Raw genomic sequence first — 22,119 nt, forward strand, 5'->3', positions numbered from 1 at the left:
CTGGCAGCTGGCCAGGGGGTTCATGCGAACCAGGACAGAAGACAGCTAGAAGCTGGCAAGTGACAAGAGGCCCACATTCTGGGACAGCGGTTCCTGACAAGCCCCTGCCTAGAGGGCCCAGTTGTCCTTGACCTCTGAGGGGAAGGGGTCCATGGGCCTGTCTGGGATCCCTTGTGCACAGGCGCGCACCTGGGCCCACTGGGAGGCCCTGCCTGGGAGGGGGAGGGAGGCAGTCTTCAAGTTCATGCACGTAGGCACTTAAACACGGTGCCTGGCACCTAGACGCACCCAATAAATGCCACTGTATGGAACAAACAAAACCCTGCACTGACAAGGTGCCCCCTACTCTGCCCCAGCCTCAGTCTCCTGCAGCCCCAGGACAAAGATCCTTCTGTGCAATGAAGGAACTGCAAACAGGACCCGAGGAAGAGGAAGCGGGAGCCTATAATTAGACACTGGCAGTCAGCACTGCAGCCTCCCAGCCTGAGCCCAGACCTCCTTCCAGAAAGCAGCAGCTGCTTGGTGCTGCAGCAGAGACAGCTAAATGTGGGCAGTAGGCTTTGGCTCACCGCTGTTTCCATTGCCTCTCCTGACCTAGGGATGGGGGGAGGGGACAAGGCTAGTACCTCCCCTGTGGAGTCCTCAGGAAAGCAGACACTACCTGCCAGGAAGTGTGGTCTGGGGTTCTCACCCCACCACACACACATTCCTGCCCCACTTGAAGCAATCTTGCCCTCATCTGAACTCTCCCCCAGCCCTGAATTTTGCCTTCCTTATATATTCCACTTCCTAACTTGTATTTACAGGCTTTTTGTTTTTTTCATTTTTTTTTTCCTTCTAAAAAACAATGATACAGTGGAAAGACAAGTCTGGATTCAAATCCTAGCGCAGCCATCTATTACCTGTGTGACCCCAGTTAAATGACTTTACTTCTTTGAGATTCAGCTTCCCTATCTATGAACCAGAATAATACGGTTATAATGATTTGTTCTCCCAGGCCCTACTAGAATGTAAACTCCTGGGGGACAGGATCTGGGATCTCTAGGCCCCTAGGTTTTTTTTTTACTGATGGGGCGGATGGATGAAGGGATGGATGAAAATACTCAACTCCATGACAAAGGGAAAGCTGGCATGATCAGGTTGGGTCACGTCTTCATGGGTCCTTCATCAGGGAAGCAGCTCCTAGAGGGGTGCCCTTTGGCACACACTCTGGCTTTGCCCCCCTGCAGAGGGCCACAGCCATGGTGGCTCCATCCTTCCCAGATTGGCCCAGGTCCTTTCATGAAGAGTGTGGGGAGAGAGAAGGCCAAGCTCCTCGGGTGTATTGTACCATCCCTGCAATTTCAGCTTCAGCCCTGAGTGGGCTGGGTGGCACCTGCTCTGGCTGAGGCAGGCACACCTGAATGACACATTGCAGTCTCCTGTTGAACCCAAACCACACTGGTCCACCCACCACACCTCCTGCTTTTGAACTCACACTCTGTGCCTGAGTCCTCAGTCTGGCCTGGTGCCTAAGGAGCACTGCGTCTCTCCCAAATCTCCATGTCAGTTGCTCAAAAGTGTCCACACTCGTGTGTTCTAGAAGCAGCAGCCTGGCGCCGTAGGTGGGCATGATAACTGGCAGGCGTGGGTTTGAGTTGTGCCGTCCCCTGTAAAGTGGGACAGTAAACAACCCCCTTGCAGGTCAGGGACGGTCAGAGAGAAAGTCCATGAGGCACCTGAAATGGTGGAGGCACCTGACAGATAGTAACCATCGCTGTCATCCTTGTCCCTCAGAGGCCCTGAAAATGCGGGGCCTCCCCCAGTCTAGACACACTTCCTCTTGTCTTCCAGAATCTTGGTCAACATGGACAACAACATCATTCAGCATTACAGCAACCATGTCGCCTTCCTTCTGGACATGGGGGAGCTTGACGGCAAGATTCAGATCACCCTTAAGGAGCTGTGAGCGCCCCCTGTGGTAAGCTCCGGGCAAGGAGCCCGCTGCAAAGTGGCCCCACGCCACACACAACCTCTCCTCATGCCTCAGTGCTGTTACTTGAATGCCTTCCCTGAGAGAAGACGCCCTCGAGTCACAAACCCACAGATGTCAGGGCCAGGAAGGGACCTGGGAGATGTCCTGATCGGAACCCCCATTTCATGCTTGAATCTACTCTCTGGACTCCTGCCAGTGCCGGCCCAGCCAGAGACAGTGTCCTCTTGGTTAACGTACCCAACAGACTGTGTCTTCCTCAAAAGCCCATTCTCTGCAGTCAGCCTTCAGGCTGCCGGTCCAGCTGGTGGGGGCGGACCTGCTCTCCCAAAGCTGACTACTCTCCGGCTCCATTCTTGGTTATGCCATCAACTTCAGACCAAGAATTTCTCCCCCTTTGCTCAGTGAACTTGAACACTTTTGATTTTCAGTGCAAATGACTTTTAAAAGACACTATGGGAGATACACTGTCTCTCTCACGGACTTCCTCCATGCCAGATGTAAATAACGGAGTTGATCAGCCAGAAGAACAAAGTGGATGCTGGATGCTGTGTAAACGACTGACCACCATGCCTGCTCACTGTTGTACACATTTCTTCCTTACAATTTTCATTTATGTTATATATATATATATAAGTATATATTGTATATATATGCAACATTTTATATTTTTCATGGATACATTTTTATCATTTCAAAAAATGTGTATTTCACATTTCTTGGACTATTTTTTTAGCTGTAATTCAATTATGCATTTTGGATACTCCTATAATATTTAGTAGTAAAATTCTGCCTATGTATAAACTTCAAATGCATACTTGTTCCCTTTTGTGAAAGTGTTCCAGGAAGAGAGGGTGGGAGTAGACACACCTTGCTCTTTCTCTGTCCTGTGAGTGGTTTGCCCTGGACTTCAGAATGGTGCCAAGTGCCACAGAATCCCGATGCCCAGATCTCTGTCCGGCATGGTCCCACCGGCTGTGTGTTAGGACCTCAGCATCACTGACTGGACTTGAAGAAGTCCTGAGAAGGGTCCAGGAAGTCCTTACTGAATACCTCATAGCTGGGGCCAGTGGGCAGAGCCCAGGGCTGGGAGCCATGGGACCTGAGTGCTTGTGCCAACTCTGTCCCCACACTCTTGGCTACCACACTCCAGTCATTTGCCCTGGAGCCTGCCCTTCCGGTTCACAGAAACAATTGTGCCCAGCTCTTCTCAACTCGGTGGTCAATGACATCATGTTGGTGGAAGTATTTACACCACGGGAATTGACCAATGCTACAAATGAAAGCCTTTCCCTTCCCCAAGAGAACAAATCACAAATCACGCCTTCTTCTTTCTCTTCCATCCTCTTTCCCTCCCTCCCTCTCTCCCACACCCTCTGCCATTTCACCATCACATATCACCCTGGTCTGGCATCTAGGGTGATGTCACAGCAGCAGTGAGGCCTGGAGTGGGCAGAGCAAATCTGGGTCCTCCACAGGGTCCCTTGAGGAGCCTGAGGCCAGAGAAAACATCAGCAATATGGATCCTGGCTTCAAAGTGTTGATATTTTCTTCATTGTAGACTTTTTCCCTTTAATTATTAAAACAACACCAACAACATTGCATTTGAACTATTATTTATCTTGGCTTCTCTTAATTTTTGTGCCTGAGACTAATACCTCACTTGCCTAACCCCAGTCCTGGCCCTGACTCCAGACAGGGCACTGGGAATTAGGACCATAGATGGACAGTCAGGGCTGGGAGGCCCTTAGGGACATCCATAGTTTAAAAAAAATTTTTTTTTTTAAAGTTTGGTTCAGTCAAAAGTTTATGAGAAACCCTAATGTGTAAATAAAGAAAAGCAGAGCTGCTATGACTGAAGTCTGGGAGGAGACTCCAGGGCTGCCTGCTATCCCCTCACCCACACTGTGGTGGCCTTTGAGACCCACCATTGAACCCTGGGGATCTAAAGATGATCGTTACAAATGACCCGTGTAGACCATGCCTCTTATTTTATAGCCAAAGTAACCTAGGGCTAGAGGTGGTAGTATGCTGGTAAGCCGGGGAAAAAAGGAGGGAGGAAGGGAGGGAGGGAGGAAAGAAGGAAGCATGGAAGGAAGGAAGGAAGGAAGGAAGGAAGGAAGGAAGGAAGGAAGGAAGGAAGGAAGGAAGGAAGGAAAAATGGAAGGCCAGATGAAGAGTTGAACAATTAAATGTATTTTTAGACCCTTGCTACTCTTAAGTGTGGTCCATGGACCAGCAGCAGACCACCACCTGGGAGTGTGTAAGAAATGCTTATACCTAAAAGTGATACAATGTTCTTTGTCAATTATATCTCAATTAAAAAAAAGAAAAAGAAATGCAGACCCTCTGGCCACACCCCACACCCACAGAATCTGCCTCTTAACAAGCTCTCCAAGGGGTCTGCATGCACATTAACGTTTGGAAAACACTTCATTAAACTCGCAGTGTATCCTAACCCTAACTAGACACATTACAATCACACTGAGGGTGTGAATCAAAATACCGATGCCCAGGCCCTACCTCAGATCAATTAAATCAGGATGTTGAGGGTCGGGCCTGGGCCTGGAATAGCTCCCAGGGGGTTCCTAAGGTACAGGATAGCTAGGGCTTGAGAAGCACTGGGCTGGACGGCACTGTGAGCAGCCTGTCACATCCTAGCGGAGGCTGGATACAGTCAAGACCCTCTGAGCTCAGGGCCTCCGCTCCAGTCAACGTCTTCTATAGAACATGGATTCTGAATGGCCCAGAGCAGCCCTACAGTTCTCTTCTCAGACGCTCCTCCTTTCCTGATTCCACTTCAAGGGGGATCCTTCTGGAGAGACAGTCTTCACCTGCCAGAGCTCAACCCAGCTGCCTTCTGGCCCCACCCCAGCCTCCGCCTGCAGTGACCCCAGGGCCGGCTGCTTCTAGCCCATTGGCCGGCTAAGGTCCCCCAGGGTAAGAAAGACCTATAAACCAACCCCTTGGGGTCTGGCCTCATTGTGAAGAGTCTGGGGTCAAAGAAAGGTACAGCTGCAAGTGTCTGCTTTGAAAGGGTTTTCCAGAATGTCTAGCACCCAAGTGGACAACTAACGGCCTGCAGAAGAGTTTCTTTAGCCCAAATAAAAAATTTTAAATTGAAACTGAAATGGTTGTAAACATCTCAAATCAAGAGATTTCACATTTTAAAGATTTCCCAGATTCTGTGAAAAATCTGCAGATCTGGCAACAGTCACTTGGAGCCATGTTGGGTGCCCCTTTAGACGGGCAGCAGCCTCAGCTCCTGGAGCCCCCACCCCCGTCTCACCTGTTTCGCTCTATGCATTGTTTGCCCGCCCCTGGAAATGCTTGACCTGGAGCCCCCAGATTCTGATAAAACTCTTCACTTGGAGGAGAAGGTAAGTACCTGAGAGGACGGAAGCACAGGCGTCCTGCCTTTAGATCCCCTGCTCTTCCCCCAATGCTCCAGCCGCCTCCCATCTGTCCCAAAGCAATGGAGCACTCACGGGAACGTGAGGGTCACCAAAAGGCCAGCTCTTGTGAGAAGCAAGAATTCAGTTTAATTGGGTATGTTATTCCGTCCCTTTGTCTCATCCGCCGCTTCCTAAATGGAGAGCCAATCAGTGGCCAGATCTGACATGAAGGCCCAGGATGTGACATTCCCAGAGAAAAGTCAAAGGAGGGAGCAAACGGGATGTGAGAGGCCTTATGGATGAGGGGAAGAGAGGGGAGACTGAATTGGAGAGTTCCACTTACAAAAGTGAAAGACAAAGTCAGTATTTGCGGAGGGAGGGGATGTGTGGTTACTTCTATTTCCTCCTGGTTCTTTGGCAATCTTTTTCTCCTGCTGAGGGGAAACCACTGGGCATGCCAGACAAGATCCATTAACGATTGTGTCAAACTTGAGCAGGAGGTCGGGGAGGGCACGCAGACTGGCCTGGGGAAGGGGAGAAGTTGAGGGAAAGTAAGAACCTGAAGGCTCCAGGGGTTGGGTGGCTTCTGTGCCCCCCAGAACCTGTGTCCAGGGCTCTGGCCCTAGCAGGCTGCTGCCCACATCTGCTGCTGAATACAGGATCAATAAACAAATGTGGCAGCCTCTCCTGAAGGTGGGTAATGAGCACAGGTGCCCACAGTGACTGGCTGCCGTGCTTTTCCTGAGGCTGAGATGCGAAGGCTTACCTGGGGTCAAGGGACCCAGGCAACCCCCCTGAATCTCCGTCACAAGCGCCTCTGGGCCTTCCCAGCTCCTGGAACTCCAGCAAGAGTCTTGAAGCCGAGGCCAGAGGGACGGGCCATGGCTGGGCCACAGCCCTGTGAGGTCCACCCTGCAGGTGCACTCTGGGCCCTGAGCCCTGGCTTAGCATCAGGCTCCCAGGCAGGACACTGCCCTCGGCTGCCTTTTCCCTGGAGTCGGGACTTCAGGAGCCTCTGGTGTCTGAGAGGAGGTGTGCGGAAACCAGGCTGAACAGGTGCGTGGCGAAGCTACTGAGGGGGGCTCTGTGCACGCCTCATTTCCGCTCAGGAAACCATTGGCATCAGTGGGGAAGGCGGTCCAGTACTCAGGGGGCAGCTCAAGACCAGGACAAATGCAGCAGCGCAGTTGTAACAGCAGACGGGCTGGCAGAGCTGTCACACACACAATACGCGTTCTCTGAATGAACGCCCTGGGGGCCCTGGGTCGGGCAGCCAGTGTCCAGGGCTCTCCCCACGTCCCTGTGAGATCACAACACGGGGATCCACTTCTTGTCCTCATTGTAGAGAAAAGACTGCTTTCCTGGGAATTCCGGCCTGTACGTGGCTGTGAGAAAAAAGAGAGGCAGTGTTAATGGAGAAAAGGGCAGTTGCTTGAGTCTCTTTTGTCCTACAACAGAGCTGGCAAAGCCAGCGGGACCCCTGTCACAGCCCCTGCTTCTTACAAGTGGGGAGACAGAGAGAGCAAGGAACTGGCCCAAGTTTATCTGGCTCTTAACTATCTAAGGTAGAACTATGGCTTCCCACCTTCTTTAACTCCTTTTAACTTCTGTAACAGAAGTTACAAAAGAGTTTTCTATGAAATTTGAAAAAAAAAAAATATTGAGTAAAGCAACACTATTAAAGAAGCAAGGTGTCAGCCTGGTGGGGTTTTGTTTTGATGTAGTTGAGAAATTTCTAGAAAAATGAAAGCCGCGACACTGCAGGTTCTCTTGGAGACCAGCAGCTGGGGACCACACAGGGCTTGGGAACCACAACCCCGGGTGAACAGAAACTTTCATATTGATGCTAATTTGGTTGATAAAGGGTTGTGCATGGCCTCTGTTGGTTACCTGGGAAGCTGCTGACAGGAACACATGGCAGGCCAGGTAGATGTGCACCCACTGGAAGCCAAGAAGGCAGATGTTTGCATGTGCTCATGCCCCAGAGGCCGCTCAGAGGAGGAAGCCCACCTTGGCCTAGGTGATCCTAGGAGCGTGAACTGGCCTCACCTGCGCACAAGGTGCCTTGCACCACACAGCACAGAGAAGACACAGAGAAAGCTCCTAGAGGAGCGGGCCAGACAGGGTCAAACAAAGGTCCCCGCTGGTCCCCAGGCCTTCTGTGACCACCCACCAGAGCTCACCACTCAGATGGAGTGTTAGTACATTTGTTGAACCAAACTCTGCCTGGACTGACCAGATGAACTCAAGGTCAAACCTCCGCGGTCTTGTTGGCTGGATTACATTTCCAAGGCCGAAGCTATGAGAATGACTTTCTCCCTGTGCTGTGTACCATACATGCTACTCACCTGTGTGTTTGGAAGGGAAAGTGTCTCCCCCACCTACTGACGCCTCTGGGGACAAGTGCCAGGCCTAAGTCATCTTTGCCTTCCCAAAAAGCGAGCAGCATCCAAGCTCATTGAAAGACTGAATTTAATAGACCCAGCAGCTGCCTCAGCTCCACCTTCCTCCTCCCAGGCCACCTGCCCAGCAGCATGCCTGTTAGTCCCCAGTTCCACCAGGTCTGCCCAATGTCAGGGGGTGGTAAATAGCTAAGGGGCTCTAGAGAGCTACAAATAGGTCAGGGGGTACAGAGACCAACCATCAGAGTGAGTCTCTCATGCTAGTAGCCCTCAGGTAGGTCCCAGAGGTAACAGGGTACCACTGCTGAAGCTCACCTGTGCAAAGGAAGTGGAACTAGACAGACAGCTTAAAAGAGCTGCCCCAGTGACCAGCTACTGGCTTCTTCATGACAAACTAGGCACAGAAGGGAAATAGCCTGGCGCTCTGCCCTGCCCTCATGCACCGAGTGTCCGTGGACACCTTGCTCTCCAGGTCGCCCCCCACCTATCAAGTGACTCAGTCAGACTAGACCAGCTATTTAAACATTGTTAAGAACATGAACTTTTTGTGACAATCTGACGAAAGCCCCGTCCACCAGAAAACAATGTCTGCTGCTCCAAATACGCAGACAATGTCAAGTCACAGACCCGTCTCTGAGCCTGTTAGATGGTCCTTGGTTATGAATCCCTGGCCTGGATCATCTCTAAGAGCCCTTTCACCTTAAAAACAAACAAACAAACAAATAAACAAACAAACAAAACCTTTCATACTCTGAAAGTGTAAGCTGGAAAGTTCTACATCTACTCTAACCCCTGTAAAGTGTCTGGCAAACAGCCTACAAATCAGTGGCATTTGATGGCCCGGAATGAAAAACAATCCCAGATTTGGTTTTTACAGTCATTTAAAACAATCCTCTGACCTGGGCCAGGGAGGTCCGGCGGGGCTGCCACCATTGTCCACCGGCCAGTGTTGGACACAAACGATGCACTGGAGATGAAATGCTTGGGGGGCCCCATGTAGTCCACGATCTCATAGTGACCTGGGCCCGGGAGAGGTGGCTTCGGGGGCAGCGGCAAAGGAAGGGCAGAGAAATTCAGGATGGGATTTCTCCTTCAGAAAAGATAAAATGTGAAGATGTCACTAAAGCACTCTGCTGGGGAAATGGTAGTTGTTAGTCATAGAGCCAAGACCTGCCCAGAGCCAAGTCATCTGCAGGAGGGCTGGACATGGCCCCGGAGACCTGTTTCTTCTTCTGGCCCCACTGCTAGTGAGCTGGGGGCCCTGAGTCTCAGTTTCCTCTCCTGCAGAGTGGTGCTCATAATAGTACCTACCTTATAGGCTTGTTGTCAGGGTTAAATGAGATCATACACCCAAAACATCACACTCAGGAGAGAGCCCAGCACCAAGGGAGAGCTCAATACACGTTGCTGTTGTAATTATGTTATTGAACTAATCAGAGATGACAAAATTTGTCTCGTTGCCAACTCTGTTCGATTGGTAGCACCTGGCTGGAGCTCTGTGTAAAGAACTGAGGCCGCTCACGGGCTCCATGGGAAGAGCATTGGTGATCCACTTGTGATGTCTGCTATGGTCAGGGAAATGAAGGAGGCATCACGAATTCCAGGGATTTGCCGTCCCAAGACTAGATCTCCAGAGGCCATTCCAGCATTGACATTCCAGAATCCTACCAAATATCTTCCTGGCAAAGCAGGATGTAGGAGTGTAAGAATACTGGGTTGGCAATTAAGAGATCTCTGTATAACACCACTTAACCTGTAATTGTTTATTTCAGGTCTGTCTCCCCCTCCTTCAGGAAAGGGGGTGTTTTATGTCTGGTATTGAGAGAATAAATGAAAGAGAACTGGAACCTGTACTTGAGCCCTAGATAGCTTAGTCACCGATTCACTCTGGGCCTCAGTCTCGACCATCTGTAAAATGAGGGGGGTTGGACATGGTGAACTCTAAGGTCCCTTCCAGTTATGACCTTCTATCAAGCCTTGATTCAGAGATGTCCTCTGGGTTGCCCAGGGAATTCTGGGATTGTATGGGAGTCTCGCTACTCTCCGGGCCATGCAATAGAAGGGCTGCCTACTTCTGCCTCGTACCTGCAGCTTCTCTGAAGGTCTCTCACCAAAAGGGAAGAGAAAGTTCTCAGAGCACTGAACAGCTATAGGAGACTCACCCCAGCTTCAAGCCAACCCATCCGAGCTGAGGAGGGGACTGGGATTCCTGGCCACTGAACTCTGCTGCCCTTTGGCCAGCATCTTCTGAAGCAGAGGTGTTATTAAACTCAGAGAGCTAGAGAGGGGCTAGAGACGTCTTATCCAACCTCTTTATTTTGCTAAGGAAGTTGGTGCCCAGAGAAAGCAAGTCACCCGAAGTGCACAGCAATGGCAGTGCAGTACTAGAACTCAAGTCTCAGGTGCCTGGCAATTTGGGGAAGGCATCATGGCAGAGGGGAATTTTTGAGTTTTAGTCACACAGACCTGAGTCTGAATTCTAGTCATGCCACTCACTGGCTGTGAGGCCTCAGACAAGTCCCCTGACCTCTCTGTACCTGCAGCAAGGAGCAATAACACCCACTCTTTACAAAGGACTTGATGGAGAAAAGGCATACAAGGCATCTAACATATGCCAGCACATAGTAAGTGCTCAATAAAAGTATCGTTCTTATTCTTATGATCCCTGCAGCACCACAGCCTGCTGCTTGGTCTCAGAGGAGCAACCCAGCCTCAGGGAAGGGGGACCAGGGGGCCTCCCTCACACAGAGTCTCCCTGAGGCAGGTTGGACACTCCCACTGCCAGGGGAGGCCGTTGAAAGCCACCATTAATCTGCCTGAGGCTCACATCTTACCATGGAGGAACAGCTGGCTTGGATGCTTATATTTAGAACAAAGATGCCCACAGGAAAAAGAGAAAAAAAAACCACTGTCTCCTTTCACTGTCTCCTTTCTTCCCCTCCAGCTGGCTTGGAAGAACTGGTTACAGTGTGTGATCAACCACCTCTCCCTTACAAATAAAAGCTGGCTGCTCCTTGTTCTGGCTTGGTCAGCTCTTCAAAGAACCCCCAGACATTTGATGAGAGTGCGGCTGGCATCACTGAGAGACAGGCTTGATTCCCGGACGTCAGAGCTGGAATGAGCCAACTGTTGTATGAGTTCACCCCATTGGTCTGGGTCACACTTAAGCGTGATATTTGAGAAGACCCCGAAGGGTCTCCTTTCCAACCAGGGACAGCCTGCAGGAGGCTGGGCAGGCTGGGTCAGGGCATTCTTGTGGGAATGGGTGAGAGAATCCCCACCCCCCACTCCATCAACATGCCCAGGAGCAGCTTGGCACTGTGAACTCAGCCCTCTGGATCTTTGGAGAGTACCAGCCACGGGTGTGGATCTGTGCCAGGCATTCTGGGGTGTCCAGACTGCTCTGTGGTAAGACGCAGGCTCTGAATGCTCTTGAGGGCTTGACAATCTACTGCCAGTGCCAATCATGGCTGGTGAAAATTTATGGCAGTACACGCTTTGCACTCAGACAGACTTAGGTTTGAATCTCCACTTCCCCATTCACTCGCTGTGTATTCTTAGAAAAGTCTCTTCACCTCCCCAAGCCTCAGTTTCTTCTTCTGTAAAATGATGGGTAAAATACCTGTCACCAGGATTGTTATGAAGATTAACTAGTACTTGACTCGTATTATTTTTTTAAAAACACGGAATGTTAGAATAGAGATAGAAACTCGGCATTGAGAGTACAGAGAGACACAGAGAGACGGAGAGACAGATTCAGGACTGAATCCAGAAATCTACCCTAGAAAACACAGCATGTGCCTTGAACAGTAAGCAGGAATTCTTCAGGTAGAAAAGGTGGGGAAAGGAGCATTTCCAGCAGAGGAACCAGCAGGGGCAAAAGCTGTAGCCCCATGTGACAGGAGCTGGGACACAAGGAGACAAAGGCTAAGCCACCCAGACCGCCTTCAACCCATGATTGCTGGGTTGTTCTGCTTGTTTCTGACCATCCCTCCCACAAGCCTGATGAGAAGCTAAAGGAAAAGCTCCAATTTACAGCCTCTCAATCCAGCCTAATCTTCTCTGCCCCCTGCTTCCATGTTACCTTCCAGAAACACCCATCACAACACTGTGCAGTGGCTCCATGCCTCTGCCCATATTGTCCCTTCTGCCAGCAGCGCCTACTTTCCCTGCAAACTCCGATTCATTCTCCAGTTCTCTCCTCCTGCAGAGAAACTTCTCCAGCTGTGGCCCTCTCCCCTCCCCTACCTCCACCTCCCTTCTTGGGGGAGCTGAGTTTCAGAGTCAGATGGATGTGGATTCCACGCCCTGCTCTATGACCCTGGTGAGTCTGCACTTCATCTGTAAACTCTGTATGCAGTACCCGCCTGTGGGAGAGTTGGAAGTATGACACTAGATATAATCTCTGAAAGCTCTTAGCTGCATGGAGCTGGCCCCTCCATACATGTTAGACACTCTTCTCTTCTCTGCACAGCACATGCTAGATTTTCTATGCTATTTCCTTGCCTAGCTCTTAAAGGGAAGGGATTGGGTCTGACTCAGCTTTGAGGCCCCATTCGATTCCCGAGACAGTTGCTTGAAGAGCAGAGAAAAGCAGAGGTGTTGAAGCAAGTGGGGTTGAAGCCGAGACACCTGAAGCCCCCTGACAGTTTCATCATTGCCCAAGGCTGCTCCCTCCGTGTCCAGGCAAATCACAAAGGTCAGGCTGGCTCAAACCCAGGGCAGCCCTCAGTGCTTCATGACCAGCGCTTTTATGAGCCTCATTGCTCAGTGATATAAGCCAACCTGGTCCTGCCCCGTGGAAAGAAAACACCCATCAAAGGCTCTGAGTTGGCCACCACTGGATTAAGTGTGTTTGCAGCTTCCAGTGTGAGCTGTTTGCAAATCGCCCAAGAATAATGAATGTCTCAGTGAACTCAGCAGGTCACTGGGGGAAGGCATCCGAGACCCTCGGGACACTCCCAGGCGCAGATTCACTCTGCCTCGGGGATTCCCAGGGTCTGGAAGGATAAAGGGGCAATTTTTTTCTCATCATTAAAGGCCAGTCAATGCCCCTGGGGTGGAATGTAGTATCTGTTTAACAGAGTAGCGGGTGACAGATTACAGCATTTGGGAAGAAGCACCCCATATCTAATTGAAAATCCCAGGGGAACTTTAGGTGGGTCCAACGTAATTACCCAAATTGGAGCGGGGCCAACGGGGCTTGATTCTTGGCTCTGGTTATGACAGGACAGCATGTCGGTGCAAAACCAGTGGCTTAACACTCCAGGAAGTAGATCAAGGGTTAGAAAGATGTCAGTGGGTGTTTCTCCTCCTCACTGGTGAGCGTGAGTGGGAAGGCAGCACCCAGAGGAACTGTTTTGATCTCCCAAAGCCCTTATTCCTGACTCACCCTGACTGACTGAGTCATCGCTGTGACGGATAGTCAAGACCTGCAGAAGTGAAACCGTGGCTGACGCATCTCTTCTAAAGACCCCTGCGAGCTGATAAATCCTCCTAGCGTTTGAGTCAGCGAGGTGGCCGTAGAAAAGAGACGTGTTCTTCAGCTAAGGAGCTCAGAAATGGCCGCACTGATACCCCACCAGCCCCTAGCACAGCACCTGCCCTCCTGGGGCCACTCAAGAAACATCAGGCAAGTGTAGAGGACCCACTTCAAGCAAAACACAAGTTACAGGTATCGAAAGCTTACCATGTGCTGGACCTGGTGAGCTATGTGGTTCTCTTATTGTATCCTGGCATGTACTTTATGAAGGGTTCTTATTCCACTTTGCACAAGATGAATTTGAATTCCCAGGGAGTTAAATGACCCCTACCCCCAGGTTCCCAGGGCTGGTGAGTGGGGAAGGCAGGAGGTTTGGGGGTCTGACTTCCAGCCTGTGCTTATACCCACTTTGCCACACTATCTCCCCAGGAGGCATGAAAAGCCCAGGCACCCTGCCTGCCTCCTGCGCGCTCCTGTCGTATCACCCGACCTCTCACCTATCTGGGCTTCGCTTCTGTTGTTCGGTAACGTGGGACCAACAACTCCAGGGAGAAGGAATATCTCCCTGGTTCTTCCTGCATCTTGACGAAAGCAGAGCCAAAATATCATTTTTGCAAACTGGAACTCTACCCAAGAATGGGGAGCCAAGCACTTCCAACAAACAAGGGCAGGCCTCGCATGCTGTCATATGCGTGTGAAACTTGACCTGTGTGTGTTTCCAAAAAACAAACAGTGGCAATTCTCAGATTCTCCTCCACTACCCAACGCAACCCTGGAGATCTACAAATGATTAGGCTTGATTTGGACAAAGTCTCAATGGAAGTTACATATAGATGGGGGGGAAACAGTGCAGACCTTCTCAGGGGCCTAACAATCCCAGTACGTGGGCTCCCTCTTCCCTCCAGGGACACAGGAGAGCTGACAGAACTCGAATTTAAAAGCCTGGAGTTTGGATAGTCCCCCAACACTACAATGTAGCTTTTCTTCATGTTATATGATTTCTTCATTATTCAACATAAACAGATGGATGATTTTTTAGAAATCCCAAAGCACACTGTTTTTTATCTTCTTGTTTTTTAAATGTAATTACAGATGTCTAACCTTCATCCTTTTCATATCAATTTAAAAAATACATATTTTGGACCTCCTTTGTGAGTTCAGGCTGGCTCCTTGCTCACCACCCACTATGTGCTCTGCTGAGCGAAATGGGAAAGCGAACCTGGGATCATAGAATGTCAGAGATGAAAAGACCTCCCCCCTTTTCACACACAGAGGAATAAAGGTTAATAGAGGTGCTGAGAGCAGCCCCAGACCACAGAGCCAGTTAACATAACTATCCTGCCTCAGGGGCTAGAACGCCATCTGCTCACAACCGTACATCCAAGTTTAAGGGCCACTGGGCTTAACAGGTTCCTTTGCTGCAGGCCTTCTCAGAGCTTTTAATAAGCCCATGTACACCGCCATGCTCCCGGGCACAGCAGGTTTGTAAGCAGTGCTTCCAAGGCTTATTAACCAAGGAGCCATCATTCATGAAGCATCACAGAGAGCCAGGGAGCCCCAGATACCTCCAGATGCCAGCACCACGGCACTGCCCAGGTGGAAAGATTGCCCTTGGTGTTGTGTGGATAGTCCAGGATTTTGTTGTACCTCCTCTGCCTGCTCTGGAGTTGCTCTCAGGTATTCTGTTCACCTGAGCAGCCCCACAGCCTCTAGCACAGAACCAGAAACCTCCAGAGCCTGTTGACTGACAGAAGCAAATGCCATAAAATGAGAATATTTCAAACCACTCATCCAAACTTAAGCAAAGCCAAATAAATGACACTTCTCTGAGGAAAGTAGTTAAACACTAAGTATTCTCCACTCTCCTTCCACCATGGCCTTGGTGAAGCTTCCAGATTTGGGCTGGGGGCTTGAGCTGCCATGCCAAACAACAGCTGTATCCTATATCCTAATATACTAGTAGGACATAGAATAATAGCAGTTATCCTAGTAATAGCTATTTCCAAGCACTTTCTCATCTAAAGGTCCCAGAACCCCTATGAGGTAAGATTCTTATCTCCACTTAATAAGGTGGAAACTGAGGCTCGGAGAGGAGAAGTGTCTGTTAGGGACAGAGTCAGGGGTCACGCTCAGGTTGGCTAACTCCAAAAGCTGTCCTCTTGCCCACTCTGTTGGCTGGTAGAGGAAAGGTGGTGTGCACCGGTGCCCTAAGCCGACCTGGGGGCAGAAGTCCCTGATGTTTGGAGAGGGCCCGTTTCTGGTGACTTTCCTGCCTCAGTCCTGAGCCCTGGAGCCTGGGAAGGGTCTATGTGCAGGACCCGAGAGCCAAAGGGCAGAAGGGACTTACCCACCTGAGATCTGAATTCTTTCTCCAGATCCTAAGTTGGACTTGTCAGGTCTACCACTTGCTCCTCTCCTGAACTCCCGTCTCCTCGCCCTGGGCTGATGGTCAGAGTATGCCCAATGTTGCCAGCCTCCCTGAGTTGCCCGGACTTTTGACCCACTGTGGCTAGGAGCCCAGCTACCTGCCTGACCTCTCTGAAGGTGCCCATGTGGCTATACACTCAGTCTTAGCCCTGCTGGTCAGCCCTCCCAATAGCAGTCCTGCCTGGAGAGAACTGTGCAGGGCTGAGGTCTTAGATGATGACAGGAGGACTGACCTGACTTTCAGAAAGTTCTAGAACCATTTGAGGAATAAATAAACCCTGTGAGTTTTTCAGCCTCCTAGGTGAAAATAACATGAAACGTATAGGATATTAAAAATGGTCACACAAACCCGTGTTCACTTTTTAAATTTGTATTCATATTAAGTCACCATTTGCCCCTACTATACATATGCCAACTATATATTTTTAAATCTGAAAGCAACACTATGAGGCATCAATTATCCCCACTTTATAGATGAGAGCATGGAGGCAGGCTCAGAGGGGTTAATACAGTACCCAAGGTCACATGGCATGAAAACGGCAGAGCTGAAGTTCAAATCCAGTGGGTCTGACCAACTCCAAAGTCTAGGCTTTTAACCTACCAGTACAAAACTATGAGAGCTCCACTTGCTTCTGTATGTCCTGCCACCCCAGTGATGATTTTATGTTATAAGACAGAATAATGTCAATTCCAGGAGGGTACAGCACAGCATCACAGGGGATGTGGAAAGATCCACACGATCCTGAGTCTGATTCCCAGTGGCACCTTAAGTTAGCTGTGTGGACTTAGGTAAATCTCTCAGCCTCACTGAAACCTGGCTTCCTCCTCTATAAAGTAAAAATAATTCTTCCAACAGTGTTATTATGATAATTGAATAAAATGTTAAATTCCTGGCACATAGTGGTTGCTCAGTAAATATGAATTCAATGTGTATTTATTGAGCACCTACTATGTGTCAACAAGGACCCCTAGAGAATGACCTGGCACTGAGTCCTGCCAAAAAGTAATACCCTTCCTTTTCCAGCTGTGTTGGGGTCCTCTCCAGAATCACCTTTCAAAAGAAAGATCAGAATAATCAGGACTCACGGGATAAAAGTCTTTTTCGGAATTTTGATGTGATCATTTGGGTTGTAATAACCGGGTCCTGGCCCTGTTGACGTCAGTTTTAATCCACGGCCGGTTTTTGATTTAAAACAAGACATTAATATCTTTGGCGAGTGCTTCACAAGGGAGTCGTTGATATTATAATGCCCTAAACAGAAAGAAATTTTAAAACAGAATAAGAAACTCTTATCAAATAAATAAAAAGCCATACTTCATGCTTATGAAGACATTAAATGACTATAAAGTTATATCACTCTCCGATGGTCAAGTGGAAGGGCTGCCTGAAATAACTAAAAATAATACCCACCATTTAGAGAACATGTGCCATATGCATCACACACTTAGCTCATTTAATCCTCCCGCAGCCCAGCAATATGGGTATTATCACCTCCATTCTAAATGCAAGGAAACTGAGACTCACAGATATTAAATAATTGGCCCAGCGACATTCATCTAACCAGGGACTAAGCCCACCTTCCTCCTCTCTAAAGTAAAAACAATACTTCTTTCAACAACAAGGTGGTTATAATAGTTGAATAACATTTCAGGTTCGTGGCACACAGTAGTCGTTTAGTAACTGTTATGCAAACAACAAATATTTATTGAGCACCTACTAAGTGGACCCAGAGACACCAGTCCCCAAAGCCCATGCTTTCCCATCGTACCCTGTCTCAAGAAACTGTGACAGAATAAAATTAATTCGCTGGGCACAAAGCTTCAAGGAAGAAGGGACAGATCTAAGCTGGGGTGAAGAGGAAGCAGTCTCACCCTTAAATTGTTGGCAGCCCTGTCTGTGGGTGAAGAAGTTTTGGAGTGCAAGCAGGAGTACCAGGCAAAAGCCTAGAAGATGTCTGCACACTTTGACCAGGCTTCTCATTACTCAGAAATTAAGAAAATTATTTAACATAATGGAAAACCTCTAAGCATAAAGATACACAGCACAGAGGTAGCTACAACGTGAGAAAGAATGGCCTAAATGCCCAAGAACAGGGGCCCAGTTGTGGAAACTGCATCCCACTCTGGTGTTACGTCAGCCCAGACAATCACAACACAAAGGCCCTAAGGCCACACGGCCATGTTTTTGAAAAGCAAGGTAAGCAAAAAAAGTAAAATAAAGCCCGAAAGTCTGTATGTACCATGATGACATCTGTGTACAAATGGATACAACTGAATAAAAATAGATGGGAACCCAGAAAAGTGGAATTAGTTCTATTTCGTGGCGGCATTGTGGGTGGGAAAAATATTTCAAAATTTCTAAACGTTTAAAAATTGCTTTTGTTTTCAATAAAATTTACTTTTCCATTGCAAAAGTACGGAGAGCAACAATAGGATACACGTTAGCAAGATTTTTTTAAGTGGTCACACCCAGTGATGACAAAGGGTGAAGAGAAACAGGTGCCTCAGAGAAGCAGGAGGACAAATGATCCCCGTGCTGAAGGGCAATTTGGTTACAAACAACAAAACTCCTTAAATATTTTACGTATCTTTTGACTCAGCAATTTCACTTTTAAGCAATTTTTTCTCTTTTTTTCCAGTTTTATTGACATTAAGTAATTTATATAAGGAAATACGTTTGATTGTACACAAGTTGTAAGCTATGTTTGCTGCCACTGTATTTATATTACTAATCAGTTTAAAACAACCTAAATTTCCAACGAGGGCATCTGTTCCTTAACTTATGGTATTAGGTTGGTGCAAAAGTAATTGCGGTTTTTGCAATGAATTTTAACCTTTTAAACCGCAATTACTTTTGCACCAACCTAATACCACCATACAAGGGAATACTATACATCTATTTCAAAAAATGACGATCCAGGAGGATTTTTAACAACATGAAATATATGGTTCCCAATATATGGTTAAATTAAAATAAAAAAAAGATGTTCAATTAGTATCATTTATAATATTGATACATATCTCTCATATTATCTTTCTGTTTTTCTCTCTCATGATAGATTTTAACCCCTACCAAGAAATGGTTAAAAAAATGCTTGATTATAAAATGCTGAAAAGCAGGAGCAAAGGAAAAAGGCATTCCTGTTCCCAGGGCCCAGAGAGAACCAAGGGTAACTTTCTGGTGTATTTACTTCCTGTCTTTTCCTGTGTGTAGTTGAACTGTTTCGTGGTGCTGAGCTCACTGTGCGGATTCAATTCGGTAACCCACGTTCTTCAAGTGACACCTTAATATAGGCATTTCCCCCTATTCTAATAACCTTTTTTTTGAAAACGGAAAAACAGACAGGAGGACATTGGTAACGTGCATGGCATATCTAAACTTTAGAAAATCCAACCAACAATTGTGTAAAGCTGAACGTTTTCAGAATTGAAGGCAGGCAAGACAGGGCCCTTAGGCCCTGAGGCAGAGGGACACAGCAGGACGCCAGGCCGGGCTCCACTTCCGGTTTTCTCCCAGAGGGAGAAGCAGAAAGCACAGTATTACTTCCGAGAGGTTAAAGCAGCTTATTTCTGGCAGAGGGGTACATATCCCAGGCTCTGATCCCTGCCAGGTGGAGGGTGGGGAGGTGTCTGAGGCACCAGACATCAAGCCCAATAAGCCTAGATTCAAACCTGATGGGACCCTGGGCTAGTCACCTGCTTCCTGTTTATCATTTTTGCCTGTAAAATGGAGATAAAATCATAACAATTCACACTTTCTGTGTGAATTGCTGGGCAAGTCATGTGTTGGGCAAATTCTCCATAGCATTTTGAGAGCATTCCATGAGACAGATAATGAATGTCAAGCCTCTGGTACACAGTAGGAGCTTAACGGATACTGGTGCCCACCTCCCCACCTCCTGCTCATGTTACAAGGGGCTAGCGGTCCCTCAGGACCTTCCCGGAGGGAGTGGGAGCATGTGGCTGGCTGCTAGGGTGCCCACATCCCGGGGCTCACTGGCCAGGCCTCTGGCCAAACCCCAGGGATGCCGGCTTTGTTCTCCTGTATAAACAAACAAGGTGGGGCTTTGCCCCTGATGAGGCGAGGCAAGGGAGCTTTCCCCGCGGCTTAGCCTCCTAATTAGGGCTGGTTTTGTTTTCCAGCTTCAGACTGATCTCCTCAACTTTAATCTGGATTTGCTGAAATCTGACAAGCTCTGCAATTTTATCCACACCCCACTCCAAGGAGTGTGATTGCAGAGACAAACTCGCCCTCCTCCTCTTCTGGGTTCTGGGGCCCACAGCTCCCTGGGGGTCTTCAGGACCCATTTGGGAAGGTCTAATTTCACAATGCTCCTGCAGTATAGACGGCTGCATCACCAGACCTCTCTGGAAACTTTTCACTAAGGCTGGAAGGTGGGGGAGGAGGTCTGAGAGCACAGGAGGGGTGCAGCCCAGCGGGCAAAACACTTGCAAGCCCTTGTGTATTCTGGAATCCTGGCAGCCTCGGAAGTCACAGTGGAAAGACAGGGCAACAGTGTCCTCAGTCAGACACATGGCTTAGGTCTGCCACGGATTAGCCATACAAGTCACTTCAGTTCTCTGAGCCTCCATGTCCTCACCTGTCACACAGCATTAGGAGTGTGGAGCTGTGAGGACAGGTGTGTGAGCAGTGCTTGGAAAATCCTTAGCAGGGAGTGTGCGCTCAGTAAACACAGCTATTTTCCATCGTTCGAGGACTAGATGATGAAGTCGCCTTTGTGCACAGGAGGAAAAAGTATTGCAGCCGAGTGTTGAAGGATCAGACACTCAGTGTATCGTGTGCCCCCAGTGGCTGGGGCAGATGAATGTGCACACTTCTGACAGGAGAAGCCACTTCCCCACCCTGCTCCCCAGAGCAAGTATGCCATCGGCTCATTAAAGGGGAGGCCAACCAAGCTGCTTGGGGGACATTTCCAGAGCCAGCCATTTTTCTCCTGAAGTGGGAGAGCTGGTCTTCTCCTCACGCTTCTCTTTGTTCAACACCTGTCTTCACCCCCACTTCCCCAAAGCCTAACTCCTTCCAGAGACTCCCCATGAAGGAATGAGTGTCCTCAGATCAGATCATACATGAACCCTTAGGTCAAAGTCAGTACAAGGCAGCTGCTTACCTGGGGCAGGTCCTATTTCAGGCATAGTGAAAAATCCTCTTTTGGTTTTGGACAGAAACACGGCTTGGGCACAGACATTGTTTCTCTGCTTGCAGCAAGAGATGGAGGCCTGGGGGGAGAAAATCAGCATGGTGTACCTAGTGTCTTCCCTTTTCTTTGTCACATGCCTGGACAAGGGCCCCATTTGGGTAAAAAATCAAATCTAAACCTGTCCTCAGAAAACCAACTGATTCTGGCGGGAAAGGTCACACTGACTGTCTTCACCATCACCCCAGCTGGAGCGGTCTATGAATTGGGGATCACCAGTGTCTGGTGATCTACATGGCACAGAGGACAGTGCCCCCAAGAGACCTGGCTTCTAGGGTGCGTGATCCTGCACAAGTTGTTTAATTTCTCTAAACTTGAGTTTTCTCATCCGTAAAACAAGCTCAGATAATCTCTGCTGTACTCTACTTGAGGCAGTGTGATTGTGGGGGAGGCTGGGGAGGCAGGAGGTCAACAGAAGTCATTAACAGAAATCATCCGTAGAAATCATCTACAAAGAGCTACACATGCAAGTTATTTTCATTACCTTTCCTACGGTTTTTATTGTTTTCAGAATACTTAGTCCTCCATATCCCCAGCTGATTCCTCACTGTTCAAAAAAAATTCTTTTAGAAATTCAGGATTTGGGGCATACAAGGAAATCGTATCATTTAAGAGTCTGATCGGATTTGTAAGCACTCTCTTGTCTGGATTTTTCTGGACTGACCAGAAATTAAGAATTCTGGTAGATCCACACAATATACATTTGAGAGTATCCAGTGTGTGCTCTAAAAATACCAGAGGAGAAAAAAGAACCCGGAGATCATTCTTATGTTACACGTGAATCATACATATTTTAAATGCCAATTTGCAGTCAGTCTCCTGTATTCGTTAGATAAAAGATGCAATAAAAATTGGACCTGTGATGGCTGGGAATATTTACCGAATGAGTGAAACTATTTGCTGAGGCCAGGATGGTTTGATTTTTCGGTGATACTCCTTTGTCAGAAAAATGTGTCTTAAGAAATGCAGATGGCATTTTGATTTTGTATTGACAAAGGCAGAGGAATTTCCCTTTTCCCAGGGTCCTAATGGCTAGACTGCATGCAGAGAGGGCAAACAAAAAGATCAGATGGAACAGGCTAATTACTGGACACCAGGAGAGGAGCCAGGTTGCCGGAGAGGAAGTAATAACACGGTACCAAGGGAAAGGATTGCGAAGTGGGCCATCGTGGGGAGCAAAGAGAAAGACCTCAGAGGCTGTGTGGCTAACAGGATTATCTCAGTC

The 22,119-nt window shown here is 48.6% G+C and overlaps 2 protein-coding genes across 4 annotated transcripts in view; one reads left to right on the forward strand and one right to left on the reverse strand.

Moving 5' to 3' along the window:
* GRHL3 (grainyhead like transcription factor 3) overlaps window positions 1-2,783 on the forward strand; it is a 33,796-nt gene extending 31,013 nt beyond the window's left edge. The window contains exon 16 of the mRNA XM_088790527.1: window positions 1,834-2,783. Coding sequence (XP_088646653.1) covers window positions 1,834-1,948 — 115 coding nt within the window. The 3' untranslated portion in view covers window positions 1,949-2,783. The remainder of the gene's footprint in view (window positions 1-1,833) is intronic.
* A 2,708-nt stretch (window positions 2,784-5,491) lies between these two features.
* STPG1 (sperm tail PG-rich repeat containing 1) overlaps window positions 5,492-22,119 on the reverse strand; it is a 42,065-nt gene continuing 25,437 nt past the window's right edge. For all 3 annotated transcript variants that reach the window (XM_088790533.1, XM_088790531.1, XM_088790532.1), the window contains 4 exons: window positions 20,808-20,916; window positions 16,765-16,930; window positions 8,669-8,859; window positions 5,492-6,752 (listed from right to left, as the gene is read on the reverse strand). In XM_088790533.1, the coding sequence (XP_088646659.1) occupies window positions 6,676-6,752; window positions 8,669-8,859; window positions 16,765-16,930; window positions 20,808-20,916 (543 nt within the window). In that variant the 3' untranslated portion in view covers window positions 5,492-6,675. The remainder of the gene's footprint in view (window positions 6,753-8,668; window positions 8,860-16,764; window positions 16,931-20,807; window positions 20,917-22,119) is intronic.

The sequence above is a fragment of the Rhinolophus sinicus genome, chromosome 14, assembly GCF_057876585.1.
Source record: "Rhinolophus sinicus isolate RSI-liver-muscle chromosome 14, RSI-T2T, whole genome shotgun sequence".
In the NCBI taxonomy this organism is placed as follows: domain Eukaryota; kingdom Metazoa; phylum Chordata; class Mammalia; order Chiroptera; family Rhinolophidae; genus Rhinolophus; species Rhinolophus sinicus.